The sequence below is a fragment of the Podarcis melisellensis genome, assembly GCF_964234715.1.
Source record: "Podarcis melisellensis genome assembly, chromosome: 10".
In the NCBI taxonomy this organism is placed as follows: Eukaryota; Metazoa; Chordata; class Lepidosauria; order Squamata; family Lacertidae; genus Podarcis; species Podarcis melisellensis.
Genome location: NC_138542.1, coordinates 76213129 through 76228592, shown reverse-complemented (window position 1 = coordinate 76228592; position 15464 = coordinate 76213129). Strand labels below are relative to the sequence as shown.

The 15464-nt window shown below is 46.6% G+C and overlaps 4 protein-coding genes and 1 long non-coding RNA gene across 5 annotated transcripts in view; 2 read left to right on the top strand and 3 right to left on the bottom strand.

Annotated features, from left to right (window-relative positions):
- Positions 1–3243, top strand: part of LOC309378714 (zinc finger protein 202-like) — an 83972-nt gene extending 80729 nt beyond the window's left edge. Inside the window, exon 6 of the mRNA XM_081927318.1 lies at positions 2542–3243. Within this exon, the coding sequence (XP_081783444.1) occupies positions 2542–2933 (392 nt within the window). The 3' untranslated portion in view covers positions 2934–3243. The remainder of the gene's footprint in view (positions 1–2541) is intronic.
- LOC309378680 (uncharacterized protein) overlaps positions 1–15464 on the top strand; it is a 141543-nt gene that overhangs the window by 32507 nt on the left and 93572 nt on the right. The window lies entirely within an intron of this gene.
- Positions 3858–4827, bottom strand: LOC309378850. The gene is made up of 2 exons (XR_014172195.1): positions 4528–4827; positions 3858–4177 (listed from the first exon to the last, which is right to left on the bottom strand). It is a non-coding gene; the product is annotated as an uncharacterized lncRNA (long non-coding RNA).
- LOC309379841 (uncharacterized protein) overlaps positions 5255–15464 on the bottom strand; it is a gene marked incomplete at both ends in the record, with an annotated part of 56533 nt that continues 46323 nt past the window's right edge. The window contains 2 exons of the mRNA XM_081929305.1: positions 5255–5290; positions 6832–7004. Of these exons, the coding sequence (XP_081785431.1) occupies positions 5255–5290; positions 6832–7004 (209 nt within the window). The remainder of the gene's footprint in view (positions 5291–6831; positions 7005–15464) is intronic.
- LOC309378764 (uncharacterized protein) overlaps positions 15311–15464 on the bottom strand; it is a 63705-nt gene continuing 63551 nt past the window's right edge. Inside the window, exon 2 of the mRNA XM_081927404.1 lies at positions 15311–15354. The gene's annotated coding sequence lies outside the window, so the exon portion shown is untranslated. The remainder of the gene's footprint in view (positions 15355–15464) is intronic.

Sequence of the window (15464 nt, the reverse complement as noted above, 5' to 3'; positions counted from 1 at the left end):
ATTCGGGGCTTTTTGCCCTGCCAGACAAATTTAGAGATATCCCTCTGCCATCTTCCAAAGCATTCCACCTTATCCACGATCTGGAGGGCCTGAAACAAAAATAACATTTTCGGCAGTACATTCATCTTTATAGCAGCTATTCTACCCAACAAGGAAAGTTTCAATCTTGACCATGTTTCCAAATCTCTTTTGATCTCTGACCAACATTTCTCATAGTTATCTTTAAACAAATTCAAATTTTTGGAGGTCAGGTACACCCCTAAGTACTTTACTTTTTTAACCACATTTAGTTCCGTTTCTTTCCTGAACTCCTCTATTTCAGTAGTTGTCAAGTTTTTTGCTAGAACTTTAGTTTTTTGTTTATTCAGCTTGAATCCCGCCACCCGACCAAAGTCAGAAATTAATTCTAACACTCTTTTAGTACTAGGGACTGGCTCCTGTAATGTTAATACCAAGTCATCTGCAAATGCTTTCAGTTTATATTGTTTCTCTCCGACCACAATTCCCTGTGCCAACCGGTCCTTTCTGATCATGTTCAATAGCACCTCCAGGACTGAAATAAACAGCAGAGGAGACAGAGGGCACCCCTGTCGTGTCCCTTTTTCAATTTTGAACTCCTCTGTCACCACGTTGTTTACTATCAATTTAGCTTTTTGTTCTGAATAAATTGCTTCTATTCCATTTTCAAACCCCCGCCCTACTCCCATCCTTTCCAAATTTTTCTTCATAAACATCCAAGAAATATTGTCAAAGGCTTTCTCCGCATCAATAAAGATCAACACCGCTCTTGTATTTACATAATTTAGTCTCCTATTACCTTTCAACAATAACTCATATTTTGTCATAGTGCGTCTCTAAATCCCTTTAGCATTATTTTCCCTTGACTAATAGATTCCAGATAATCTACATATTTTCCCCAATCCTTGGTGAACTTTTGATCTTTTATATATCTTATTTTACCTGTAAGTCTATCTAATTCCATGTAATCTAACAGCTTAACTCTCCACTCCTCCACCGTTGGAGCAACCAGAATTCCTTGGTAACTAAGTACATAGTCTTGTTCTGACCAAAATGCCCTGCAGTCAGGCTGCCGTGATGCTGTCTAAGAATTTTGGCCCGCAGTTCTTCCCTCGGCACATACAGCACCCCCTTGTAATTGAGCAATCCCTCCCTTTCCTCAAAACTTCTCTCTCTGTTCTCGCCTTGCCTGTCTGTCCCGTGACAAGACCTTCTTAAAAAATCAGGGGGGTGGGCAGGGGAAGGACTAGACCATGTGAAAAATGAACATATTAGAATCATAGAATCATAGAATCCTAGAGTTGGAAGAGACCCCAAGGGCCATCGAGTCCAACCCCCTGCTTAGGTGGAATCTTCTTTCTTGTAGTTTGGATCCATTGCTCCATGTCCACTTCTCTGGAGCAGCAGAAAACAACCTTTCTCCCTCCTCTATGTGACATCCTTTGATATATTTGAACATGGCTATCATATCACCCCTTAACCTCCTCTTCTCCAGGCTAAACATGCCCAGCTCCCTTAGCCGTTCCTCATAAGGCATCGTTTCCAGGCCTTTGACCATTTGGGTTGCCCTCCTCTGGACACGTTCCAGTTTGTCAGTGTCCTTCTTGAACTGTGGTGCCCAGAACTGGACACAGTACTCCAGGTGAGGTCTGACCAGAGCAGAATACAGTGGCACTATTACTTCCCTTGATCTAGATGCAATACTCCTATTGATGCAGCCCAGAATTGCATTGGCTTTTTTAGCTGCCGCGTCACACTGTTGGCTCATGTCAGGTTTGTGGTCAACCAAGACTCCTAGATCCTTTTCACATGTACTGCTCTCAAGCCAGGTGTCACCCATCTTGTATTTGTGCCTCTCATTTTTTTTGCCCAAGTGCAATACTTTACATTTCTCCCTGTTAAAATTCATCTTGTTTGTTTTGGCCCAGTTCTCTAATCTGTCAAGGTCGTTTTGAAGTGTGATCCTGTCCTCTGGGGTGTTAGCCACCCCTCCCAGTTTGGTGTCATCTGCAAATTTGATCAGGATGCCCTTGAGTTCATCATCCAAGTCGTTGATAAAGATGTTGAATAAGACCGGGCCCAAGACACAACCCTGTGGCACCCCACTAGTCACTCTTCTCCAGGATGAAGAGGAACCATTGATGAGCACCCTTTGGGTTCGGTCAGTCAGCCAGTTACAAATCCACTGAGTGGTAGCATAGTCAAGACCGCATTTTACCAGCTTCTTTACAAGAATATCATGGGGCACCTTGTCAAATGCCTTGCTGAAATCAAGGTAGGCTACATCCACTGCGTTCCCTTCATCTACCAGGCTTGTAATTCTGTCAAAAAACGAGATCAGGTTAGTCTGACACGACTTATTTTTCAGAAATCCATGCTGACTATTGGTGATCACAGTATTCCTTTCTAGGTGCTCACAGACTGTTTGCTTAATGATCTGCTCCAGAATCTTCCCTGGTATTGATGTCAGACTGACTGGGCGGTAATTATTTGGGTCCTCTCTTTTCCCCTTTTTGAAAATAGGGACAACATTTGCCCTCCTCCAGTCTGCCAGGACTTCGCCTGTTCTCCAGGAATTCTCAAAGATGACTGCCAGTGGTTCTGAGATCACATCTGCCAGTTCTTTTAATACTCTTGGATGCAGTTCATCTGGCCCTGGAGACATGAATACATCTAAACTAGCCAAGTATTCTTGTACTATCTCCTTAGTTATTCTGGGCTGTGTTTCCTCTGCTAAATCATTTGCTCCAAATTCTTCCGGTCGGGCATTGTTTTCTTTATCGGAGAAGACTGAGGCAAAGAAGGCATTGAGGAGTTTAGCCCTTTCTGTGTCCCCTGTTTGCATTTCACCATCTTCTCCTCTGAGTGACCCCACTGTTTCTTTGTTCTTCCTTTTGCTACAAACATACCCATAAAAGCCTTTTTTGTTGCTTTTAACCTCTCTAGCAAGCCTGAGTTCATTCTGTGCTTTAGCTTTTCTGACTTTGTGTCTACACGTGCTGGCTATTTGTTTGAATTCCTCTTTGGTGGTTTCCCCCCTTTTCCATTTTTTGTACACATCCTTTTTTAATCTTAACTCAGTTAAAAGTTCTTTAGATAGCCACCCTGGCTTCTTTAGGCACCTTCCATGTTTCCGTCTCATTGGTATTGCCTGAAGTTGTGCTTTTACTATCTCCCTCTTAATAAACTCCCAGCCATCATGAACTCCCTGTCCTTTTAGTATTACTGTCCATGGGATCTCACCCAGCACTTCCCTAAGTTTTATGAAGTTGGTTTTCTTAAAACTTAAAGTTTCTTAAAATTCTTTCTTTCTTAAAACTAAGTTTCTTAAATAAAGTTTCTTAAAATTTAAAGTTTTATACGCATGTATCAATGACATTAATATAATAATGGTAATTACAGTAGAAGAGTAAATTTTAGGAAATGCTAGATGGCGATAGGGGTAGTTTGGAATGCTGGGATTGAGCAATTGAACTGAACAATTTCCACATAAATCACAAGATCTAAAATATAAAAACAAAACACCAACAGCAACAACCCCCCCAAATTCAAGAGTCTGTTCAGCAGCCTCAGCTTTTGCAGCTGGAGTCAATCCAGGCTCTGCCCTCCCAGGCTAGGTGGGAAAGGTCTCTAAGGAGAGAGCCCGTCTTCTGGGACTTGCAGCCAAGATGGTTGGCCGCAGCCATTGGAGGGTGGAATGGAATGGGACAGTGGTGGCAATTGTGGAGCAGGGTTGGTTAGACCTGCAGTAGAGAGACAGCATTATAATCCCCGTTGTTGCAGCTGTAGCAAAGTTTCCAAAGAAAAAGAAAAGAAATGAGAACATTTGAAACCACATCTTTATGTCTATTTTTAAAATAAATCAGTTTAATGAATCGATGCACACTTCCTCCTCTGTTATGTTTGGGGTGAAGTGTTGAAGAGTCCTCTGTGGTGGCAACAGGAATAAAGGGGAGTTTGGCGGAAGATCCATCTCCTAGCCGTGCACCTTGAATGAAAAGGGAAGGTGGCCCAGGGATGGGTGGGCAGGGCCAGAGCCCCTCTGAGCAAAGGCGGTGGGGGCTCAACGTGGGGAGATAAACTAGAGGACACTCGGAGCATTCGAAGTGCTTCATAAAAACCAACTCTGCTGTCTTTACAACACCCCTATGAGGTGGACCTGTGATGTTGGTTTCTGCTTTCCTCACTGAGCAGCGAATGCATGTCACAAGACATTGTTTGCATTCCACAGTCCGAGTTACTGTTGGGTTCCCACGGGAAAGGGAGACTGGATGTGACGTACACTGGTTTCCTGTTTTTCAGTGTTCTCTCAGTTTCTTTGTGAGTTGCTTCTCTGCTTTCACAGAGGCAAGATGTATGATTGTATGCTCTCAGCATAGAATGTAAATAAAATTAGCATGTAGCACAATACCTGCTTATCCTTTCGTTGCGGGACTACGCTCTGCTTGGGCTCAAGATATGATGAGCCTGTACCAACTCCAGATGGGCTGGAGCTGAACAAAATCTCACATGTAGCCTTTCCCCATTAATGTGGGAAGTCGAAGAGAGGAGGAGGAGAGCAGAGAGGGGCGTGAAGCAGAGACTCTGTCCCTCTGCCCTCCTGCAAATTGCACACACACACAATGCGCTCTGATTTGCGCTGCTCATTCACATCTGTTTTAGGCCCCCAGGCATTTACTGAAATGGTCTAGGTGCTGATTTTTAAAATCTTTATGTTGTTGTTTAGTCGTGTCCGCCTCTTCGTGACCCCTTGGACCAGAGCACGCCAGGCCCTCCTGTCTTCCACTGCCTCCCGCAGTTTGGTCAAACTCATGCTGGTAGCTTCGAGCACACTGTCCAACCATCTCATCCTCTGTCTCCTCCAGCACCAGAATTCAAAAGCATCCATTCTTCGGCGATCAGCCTTCTTGATGGTCCAGCTCTCACTTCCATACATCACTACTGGGAAAACCATAGTTTGAACTATACAAGCCTTTGTCGGCAAGGTGAGGTCTCTGCTTTTTAAGATGCTGTCAAGGATTGTCAAGTATTTGATAGTGGTTGTTTTTTTTATAGTTGACTGGATTTAAGAGGGGGCTGTGAGCTATGTATGCTGCCCTCATTCTGGAGCAGAGGGAAGGAAGTTGCCCTGAAAAAGGAGCAGGCCAGCCTCTTCCAGCGGACAGGCAGAAGTCCAAAGTTTGGAGCAATGAATAACCTGGTTCAATACACTCCTTTGGATCCCTGGGAGTCCCTTTCACCAAGACACTTTTCTGGAAGGGGCATCTGGAGGCTGCAAAAATTAAAGCGCAGAAAGCTTGTGGGGCACTAATGAAATTCTGCCTCATGGTGGGTGGACACTTATTAGAACCTGTGCTGATAATTGGAAGCTGAGCTGAGGGAAGTCTTTGGGGGAGGGGAGGGTGGGTTTGAGGGGGGGAGGCGGTAAATAATGAATATGATATGTTTGGATATGTTGTTGAATTGCTAATAAAAATACTTTTTAAAAAAAATAAAAGTATATAAAACAGTTTACTCACATTCTGTTCACAGAAGGATCCCAGAAGGCAGACTTAGGTTACAAAATATATACACCTGGAATCTATTCCATGAGGAGATAGTTTTTCCTATTTTTTGGATCCTGTCATGCTTATCTGTCTTCAGTAATAAATTTCTCAGCTGAATTATTTTTTTCTGCCTCTTGAATGTTTTTTCCTACTCTGCTAACTATACATCGATCATTATGGAGGAGCAAGATCTGCAGCTTAAAGCCCTCAACAGCCTCGGCCCTGTGGACCTGAAGGAGCATCTCCACCCCCATCACACCGTCCGGACAGGGAGGTCCGCCTCCGAGGGTCTTCTGCTGGTTCCCTTGCTGTTAGAAGTGAAGTTCCAGGGAACCAGGCAGAGGGCCTCCTGCCCCATGGAATGCCCTCCCTTCCGAGGGCAAGGAAACGGGCAACCATCTGACATTTAGAAGACAGGTGTATCAGGAGGTTTTTAATGTTGGATGTTTTACTGTCTTGTATATGTACTGTAGGGACGCGGGTGGCATTGTGGGTTAAACCACAGAGCCTAGGGCTTGCCGATCAGAAGGTCAGCGGTTCGAATCCCCACGACGGGGTGAGCTCCCGTTGCTCGGTCCCTGCTCCGGCCCACCTAGCGGTTCAAAAGCACGTCAAAGTGCAGGTAGATAAATAGGTACGGCTCCGGCAGGAAGGTAAATGGCGTTTCCGTGCGCTGCTCTGGTTCGCCAGAAATGGCTTAGTCCTGCTGGCCACATGACCCGGAAGCTGTACACCGGCTCCCTCGGCCAATAAAGCGAGATGAGTGCCACAACCCCAGAGTCGGCCACGACTGCACCTAATGGTCAGGGGTCCCTTTACCTTTACCTATATGTACTATAAGCTGCCCAGAGCGGCTGTGGGAAAAGATGAATACTATAATGTCTAGAGTGGTACCTCGGGTTACAGGCGCTTCAGGTTACAGACTCTGCTAACCCAGAAATAGTACCTTTTGTTAAGAACTTTGCTTCAGGAGGAGAACAGAAATCGCGCAGCGGCAGCACCAGGCCCCATTAGCTAAAGTGGTACCACTGGTTAAGAACAGTTTCAGGTTAATAATGGACCTCCAGAACGAATTCAGTTCTTAATCCGAGGTAACACTTTACTATTATTATCACCATGTGATTTTTTGTAGTTAATTTGGAATTTGTATTTCAATATTAGCTCATGAAATGTTATGGGTGGAGAAAATCACAGGGTTGCCGTAAACTATAATCCCACCCACAAACTCTCATACAGTCTGTAAATCTGGGAAGGTCACACACCTCACCTGTGCTAATACTGGCAGTCTTTGGCCTGCACAGGCACACCCAGTGTGTAGAGCCTCCAGCCCCAGGCACTGTCTATCATGAAAATGGCTCCTTTGACTGGGAAGATTCATGCAGTCACTGTCATCGGATGCTGATGGGTTGTATCTCAGCTTGTCAGTCACTCTGACATTGCCTACAAAGAATAAGAGGAACAGAAATGCTTTTGAGGTGCAACTTCTGTATCAATCCTGAGAGCCATTCCATGGACTCTGCACCCCTGTTTCTGATGACAGGTGTACATTATCCTCACCCTCAAGAAAGGACAATTAAAGATGGAAGCCTGAGAGAGAGGAAAAGGTTTCTGGCTGCTTCCTGGGTGGGATTGGGGAAACCAAGAGCCGCTTCTGAGAAGGCCTCCCCCCTCCACTCTTCCTCTGGGGATTTCCTCTCCTCTCCAGGGGACCAAGGAATGGACTGGGCAGAATGGCTGTGTCTGGACAGGGCAGGAGCTTATGGGGTGGGAAGAGGATGGAGATTGCAGGAAGGCGAGAGACGGGGACTGGACCCCCCACTTTCCAGGGATCCCTCTCTGGTCGCCTTGAAGGGGGGGCTGTCGATTGCTGGGCGGGAGGGAGAAGCCAAGGCGGCCCATCTGGAGATTCATCGTGGGCGTCATGATGGAGATGTCTCCCCCAAGACTGGCCTTCCTCTCCCCCCCCCGCATTGCTGCCCTTCCCTGCCTCGGGGATGCCCCTCCCTTCTCCCCCCACTTCCATGACCCCCTCCCTCTCTCCCGGAGTCTCCCCTGCACCCAGACGCCCCCTTGGCCCGGCTCACCCCTCGCCATGCGCCCCCCATCTCTCCGTCCCTATTGCCCCCCCAAGACGAGCTGGGGAGGGACAGGGGGGTCTCTATCCCGGCGCCTCCCGCACCCCTTAACCCTTTCCTGGCCCGCTTCTCCGCACCCCAGGGAGTCCTCGTGGGTGGGCGCCCCATCTCCGCCCCTTGGCAGCCCGCGTGCCGGGATCCAGGCCCCACGGAAGGCGCTTGAGGGAGCTGGAGGGGTCTCTGGGTCCTTTCCTCCCCTCTCCCCCCGCGACCACTTTACCTCTTTGTCCTCGCTCCTGATTCTCCTTTCCTGCAACATCCATGGGGGGGGGTCCCCTGCCTCCTCCCCAGGGTGCCGACTTATAAAAAATATTGGGGGGGCCCATACCGGGGTCCTGCCCCAGGAAGTTTTCTAAATTTTAGATGAAAATTAGTGAGTTTTAAAGTTTTTTTAAAGTATTTTAGAGTCATATGATCAACATTAGAACCCCAAAAACTCGACTCTCTATAACTCCACACTCCGGGAAACTCGACAAGCCTGAAACACTTTTTGGCTTTGAAAAAATAAACAAAACATAAACACGCACGGTATTTTCGTAATAAGCTAATTTAATTTACAGTAACAATTATGCTTATAGACTATTACAGAGCAGTGAATATATAGCTCTGAAAAGACTGAAATGATATTTAAATAAATCCTAAACTATCATTAAAAGAATAAAACATAAAATATTGCTGTCGCACAGTAATAGCACTTTGATTAATAAGTGAAATAGCTAATTTAAGCTTACTTTGAATAAGGCTGAGGGTTCATTAAATAAAAATAATATCTCAAAGTTAATGCTTTAATACAGTTAATAAAGTTAATACAGTATGCCTAATACTGTATGTAAATACTGTAATACTGTATGTAAATAACGGGCTTTAATTGGGTCTTACACCCTAAAAATATTTAAGTATTTGAAAATAACTAATACAGTACTATAGTAATATAGAAATACAGTACTAAACTAGTACTAATATTTCAAAACTGAAAATTTAACATTCTGTATGTATTTAATTCTCTATTTTATAAAGATTTTTAATATCTGACAGTGAGTTTGGAGTAGCCCAATGCAAAAATCCTGAGGATCCATGTGGATCCATGCTTTGTAACCACGTTTTTGCACCACTGTGACCCTAGGCAACAGTGGGTGCGTGATTTTTTTGGTGCAAGATGTAGCCATGGACATGCTATGTGATCTGATGGTGAATTTGGGGTGACCCAACGCAAAGATCCTGAGGATCCATGTGGATCCGTGCTTTGTAACCACGTTTTTGCACCACTGTGACCCTAGGCAACAGTGGGTGCGTGATTTTTTTGGTGCAGGCTGTAGCCATGGACATGCTATGTTATCTGATGGTGAATTTGGGGTGACCCAATGCAAAAATCCTGAGGATCCATGTGGATCCATGCTTTGTAACCACGTTTTTGCACCATTGTGGCCCCAGGCCACAGTGGGTGCCTGATTTTTTTGGTGCAGGCTGTAGCCATGGACATGCTATGTTATCTGATGGTGAATTTGGGGTGACCCAACGCAAAGATCCTGAGGATCCATGTGGATCCGTGCTTTGTAACCACGTTTTTGCACCACTGTGACCCTAGGCAATAGTGGGTGCGTGATTTTTTTGGTGCAGGCTGTAGCCATGGACATGCTATGTTATCTGATGGTGAATTTGGGGTGATCCAGTGCAAAGATCCTGTGGATCCATGCTTTGTAACCACATTTTTGCACCACTGCAGCCCCAGGCAACAGTGGGTGCGTGATTTTTTTTGGTACAGACTCTAGCCATGGACATGTAATGTGATCTGATGGTGAATTTGGGGTGACCACATGCAAAAATTCTGAGGATCCATGTGGATGCGTGCTTTGTCACCACGTTTTAAATGGGGAGGGAAGGAAAAACACAGAAGGGACAAGAAGCACAAGAGGGGTGTGCGGAGAAGCAGCTGGCTAAGAATGCAGGGGAGGAGTTTAACGGGGTGGGGGGGAGGAAAGGAAGGCAAAAGTCCCCCCCCCCAGCCAGCCCTCTCTCTCTCTCTCCCACCTGCGAGTCCCTAGAGCACAGAGAGGAGGAGGTGGTGGGCTGGAGCCTGCACGCAGTGTGACTAGGAAAGAATTAGAAGGAAGGACTCGATCCTTTCCTTAACCCTCTGCTTGCCAGGAAGGCAGGGGATTCCCTGCTCTTTGTTGAGTTTGAGCAAACGCAGCAAACGAAGCGGGAGGGCAGTAAGACCCTGAGGCAGAATGCAGGAAAGCAGCAGCTTCTGCCTTCCCTCCGCCCGATCTTATTTTTGCCTGATTTTTGCCCCTGCGCTCCGGCTCCAGGGACCACACATTCGCTCAATAACACGCACAGACATTTCCCCTTACTTTTTAGGAGAAAAAATCTACGTGTTATAGAGCGAAATTTACGGTAATAATTTTCTTAAATTATTGGGGGGGGAGCCCCCAAACGAATTTTTGAGGGGGCTCGGGCCCCCCCAGGCCCCATGGAGTCGGCGCCTATGCTCCTCCCTCCCCTTTCCGAAAGCGCCCCCCTCAGATCTACGGGGCAGAGCAGCAATCCGGAGTGGAAGCTCCACTTCCGGGAGAAGCAGGCAGGGTGGGAGGGGGCTTACCCCCCCATTCCTAGAGCAGAAGCCGGATTGGAGGAGGAAGGGGTGGGATGTTTGGGGGCGGGATCTGGGGTTGGGGGGCGGGGTGAGAGGAGGATGTGTCGGGAGGGAAGGGAAAGAATTGGGAGGGAGGAAGGTTTTTCCCCTCCGCTTTTCCTTTAGTTAGTGGATCAGGAGAGCGGGGGAGGGGCTGATCCCGGAGATCCAGCTGCAAAGAGGGGTCCCCCCCACAAGTGCAACATCCTACCCCACCCCAGGAGCTTAGATCCCTCCGTGTTTTAGGTCTTGGCGCTGTTCAAACCAGGAATGGAGGGGGGCAGCCAAACGACTCCTCCAAATCCCAGCTCCCCACCCCAGCCTCTGACTCAGGCCAGGACAAGGACCCTGGACACAGGCCCCGTCCATGCACAGCAGCCAAGAGGCTCAGAAAAGCAGCCGATACAATTGGAGCCAGAAGTGGATTCCAAAATCTGAGGGATCCCTTGGACCAGAAACAAGGAGACCAGCCAGGAGGAGCAGAGCAAAAGAGCAGCCAGTAGGTCTTGATTGAAGACTGTCGCCATGGACTCCCACCTGCCACCAGGGGGAACAAGATGGAAGCCCCCAACAAAAGAAGACCCCAACTTTTATTAGCTGCTAATCCCCCATGCTACACCCCCAAGAATACATCATGACTACATCATTGACACATCACAAAGAGGAGGGGTTCAGGGAGAAGAAGAAGAGTTTGGATTTGGTATCCCGCTTTATCACTACCCAAAGGAGTCTCAAAGCGGCTAACATTCTCCTTTCCCTTCCTCCCCCACAACAAACACTCTGTGAGGTGAGTGGGGCTGAGAGACCTCAGAGAAGTGTGACTTCTCTGAAGGAGGAGGAGTTGTGGTGGTAACCTGAGGGTCATGATTACATTCCTGAGGGTCATGATTACATTCCTGAGGACAAAGAGGAGTTCACTGTTTCCTGCCCCCAGAGGGAAGGGCTGGTCACTGTCCTGTGTTTCAGTCCGTACCGAATCCACTTCCATATCCGGTTCTTTTGTCAGTGTGATGGTCTTCTTATGTTGCGGACGTGTTGGAACGGTGCAGATCCGATGTATGTCTGATTTTCTATGAATTTATAACAGAAGCATTGAATATGTCGTGTGTGTGTGTCGTATTTTTACAAACTGAATAATTGGGGGGGGGGGGGTTTCCTGCCACACAGGAATCCCAATCCCAAAGAAGGGCAGTGCCAAAGAATGCTCCAACTACCGCACAATTGCGCTCATTTCACACGCTAGCAAGGTTATGCTTAAAATTCTACAAGGCAGGCTTAAGCAGTATGTGGACCGAGAACTCCCAGAAGTGCAAGCTGGATTTTGAAGGGGCAGAGGAGGCAGAGACCAAATTGCAAACATGCGCTGGATTATGGAAGAAGCTAGAAAACATTTACTTCTGCTTCATTGACTATACAACATCCTTTGACTGTGTCGACCACAGCAAACTATGGCAAGTTCTTAAAGAAATGGGAGTGCCTGATCACCTCATCTGTCTCCTGAGAAATCTCTTTGTGGGACAAGAAGCTACAGTTAGAACTGGATATGGAACAACTGATTGGTTCAAAATTGGGAAAAGAGGACAAGACTGTATATTCTTTTCCTGCTTATTTAACATAAATGCAGAATTCATCATGCAAAAGGCTGCACTGGATGAATCCTGTAATAAAAAATAAAGGTCTTATATATATAATAAATGTTCATAAATGTACCAAGCAAGCGCATACATAGATATGTGGACCCCATGTCTGGAGCAGCACAGGAAGACTGCCCTGAAACCATTTAGACTTCCAAACTGACCAAATGTTTTCTCTGCAAGGAGGGAGGGGGTGAGGGAACCTTCCCATTGTCTCAGGAATTGGGAAATCACCATCTCAAAGGAATGGCCAGACTACCAGGAAAGGGAATCAGATAAGGCAATATCAGAAAACCTGGCAGACAGGAAAAGCGACAACATTCAAATTTCTGTTGCAGACCGCCTTTTCTGTGATGCAGGTATGATGTTTGTGGGGGGTGGTCTGGGGTTACGCCCCTTCTGTGATGTATGTGTGATGTATGGAGGGGTGGTCTGGAGCTCCAGGGCAGGGAATTGAAAATGTCTATATAACGGCAGGCACGCCTTGGTTCGGGATCCTACTCAGGGGAGCACCCTGTTGCAACAGATCAATCAAGATCAGGCTTACTAGCTGCTTTGCTTCTCAATAGTCAATAGTCTCTGGTTGCCTCTGTTCTTTTCTCCTACCAATGGAGAACCTACAAGGGACTCTATAAAGGGCTCTTGTGTCCCCCATAAGGGAAGAAGGGCAGCTTTTGTTTACAACAGATGGCACCCCAGATGGGACTTCGGTTGGCCGATTCTGGGGGCAAGGAAGGGCTGGTGATCCAGCGCGCACCAGGCCATTTGCCAGGAGGATCCACCAGTCCTCTAGTGACCCCAGGGTCTGGAAAGAACTGGAGTTCCAGCGGGGCTAACCAGAGGAAGCAACGCTTGATCAGGCCGGCCACAGATTTATTTTTTAAAATAATCTTTATTGATTTAAATTACACACATATACAAAGAATTTGGAATCTCATACTGCAAAAAAGAAAATTAAAGAAAAAATGAAGAAGAAAAAAGGAAAGAAGAAAATACAGAAAAAGAAAGAAAAAGCAGATTTATGTGCATGAAAAAACTTAATCTTTCTAATGATACGGAAGGGGGGCATGTCTTCACCGTCTTCTTCGCTACAATATATCCATTTATTCCCAATTGTCAATGTCAAAAGGGACTAAAATCTATAAAATTCATAGAAAATCAACGTGCCAATTTGCTCAATTTCTCTAGGACTCCATGACACCTTCCCTGTCCTCCATAATCCCTCAAGCAAGGTGTCAAGACCCTAATCCTGTTAAATCACTCTGACAAGCCTTCCCTCTGGGCAATGCCAGGTGGCAGACCATGCATACATGGACCATTGTCTTCTCATCTGCGTATATCTCCAGCTCTGCATATTTCCCCCTCCCTCCTCCATATGTTAATCCTGTGTGACCCAACCTCTTCTTAATGTATTCATGATGTAATCTGTGTAACCCAACCTCTTCTTAATGTATTCATGATGTAACTGGATTGTATTTTGCACTGTATTCTGGGACATGGAGGGAAATTTCAAAAGTTCATGTCACCCCTTTCTCACTGTTCAATCTCATCTTGAACCTGTTGCGCAATAAACTTGGATCTACTGCAGTTTGCTCCTGTCTCCAGCTGAGCTCATTTCCCTCTGCAGGGACCCACGGACTTAGTCCGATGAGCTGGGTGGCAGAGCAGCCTCGCACCCAGATTTTAGCCGTAACAGATGGTGCCCCACGTGGGGCTTTGTGGTTCTCCTGTGTTGCTGACCGGGGGCCCTGAAATCTTCAGCCGGCACCAGACCATTTTGCCTGGGAAGATCCTTTGGACCTCCGGCCATCTTCCGGGTGGTAATCGAAAGCCCCAAGAGTTCAGCCGAAGAGCAAAGAGGGATCCAGCCGGCTTATTCATCGATCCCAGGATCATCATAGAAGACGCGTGAGTATAAGGAAAAGGAAAAAATCCAGTGCACTGGTGGGAAGGGGGTGGAAATCTCTTGGCAACTGAATTCTCTGCCCTCCTCTCTATCGCGCCTTCTTACCTTTCTCTTGGTCCAGTTAGTGAGAGAGACCGTGGACCGCCGCTCGACCCAAAAGGGGGGGTTCTGAGCTCTATCTCTTTTTCTTAAAAATCTCCAGCCAGCCGCACCAATTGGGAGCCCGAAAGTAAGACGGAGAGAGCCGACTTGAAAGACAGCCGACTCTCCGCAATGGGCATCTCAGTTGAAAGCAAGGAGTTGGAGCTTTCTTTCCGAACTTCCCTAGCGCCCGGCAAGGGGGCAGGAAGGGGTCTGGCTTTCTGTCTCAATCCCAGCCGCACTGGTCGGTGCCACGTAACACGTGTATCGTGCGTGAGCCCACTTCCAAAAGCAAGGGGGATTTTCGGTTCAAAACTCTATCCAGGGATCACCCGATCTGGCACCGCACGGCGCGGGCGTTCAGTAGGGCCCCTTTTCCTGAGATTGTGACGATAGGTAGGAGGTTGCCAGGAGGCATAGCCCATGAGGAATTGGGCAGGATTTGGCAAGGTGGAAAGGAACCCCAAGATTTGGAATAGGAAATAAGGAAAGGAATAAAGGGAAACCGGATAGTTAGAGCTCACTAAAACCACTAGGAAGTTGCCAAGCAACAAGGAAAAGGAAAACCCTAAATAGCCCCCTGTATAAGTTACCCAAATCCTAATCAACCCCTCTCTTTCTCCCTTCTCTATCCCAGACACCCCCCCAAAAAAGAAAAAACAACAAAAAAGCAACAACAGCAACGCATGCATATATAAAAGGGGTACTCAGTCAACCAAGCATTGTGAGCCCTGCCAGTTTGATTAACTGGTGGTGTGTTTGAAGAGGCAAGGAGGCTCATAAAACCATGTGGGACCTTCCTACTAATTTCACTTAATGAAGCCAAAGGAAGCAGCCCAATATGGAAGGGAGAAGAAAAAAACCAAAGTGAAGGAAAGCAAACAAACTTAGCAGATAATAACAGTAATTATATGGAAATGTGATAATAATATTGAAATGAATAAAATGCTTAATCCGCTAAGATTTTTATTATTTGCAGCTTCCCATGGAAACTGAAGGACATCCTTTTTGCCTTTCACCCCTTCCCTTTTCTAACTGTCTTTTAAGACCCCAAAACCCTGCCCCTTACAGGATATCACTTCTACAAATGTGTTACTACAGATCCTATGAAAAGCTTCGCCACCACAAGACCTGCAACAACAACAGACACCAAAGTTTTCAAAGTGGCCACGCACCCAGATTTGTACCGTAACAAGTGGTACCTCGGGTTAAGAACTTAATTCGTTCCAAGGACCACTTTAGCTAATGGGGCCTCCTGCTGCCACCGCACCGCTGGATGTTCCTTAAATACTCCATTATAAAGAAAGCACTTTTTGCAGTCTTTTGATTTAAACTGCTTCTCCTCTCTGAGTTTGTTGATGGTTTGAAGGGTTTCAACTCTTAGAGTTCTTCCTGTTCATTAGTCTGTTGATTTAGAACTTCCACTAGGACTGAAGCTCAACCTACTTT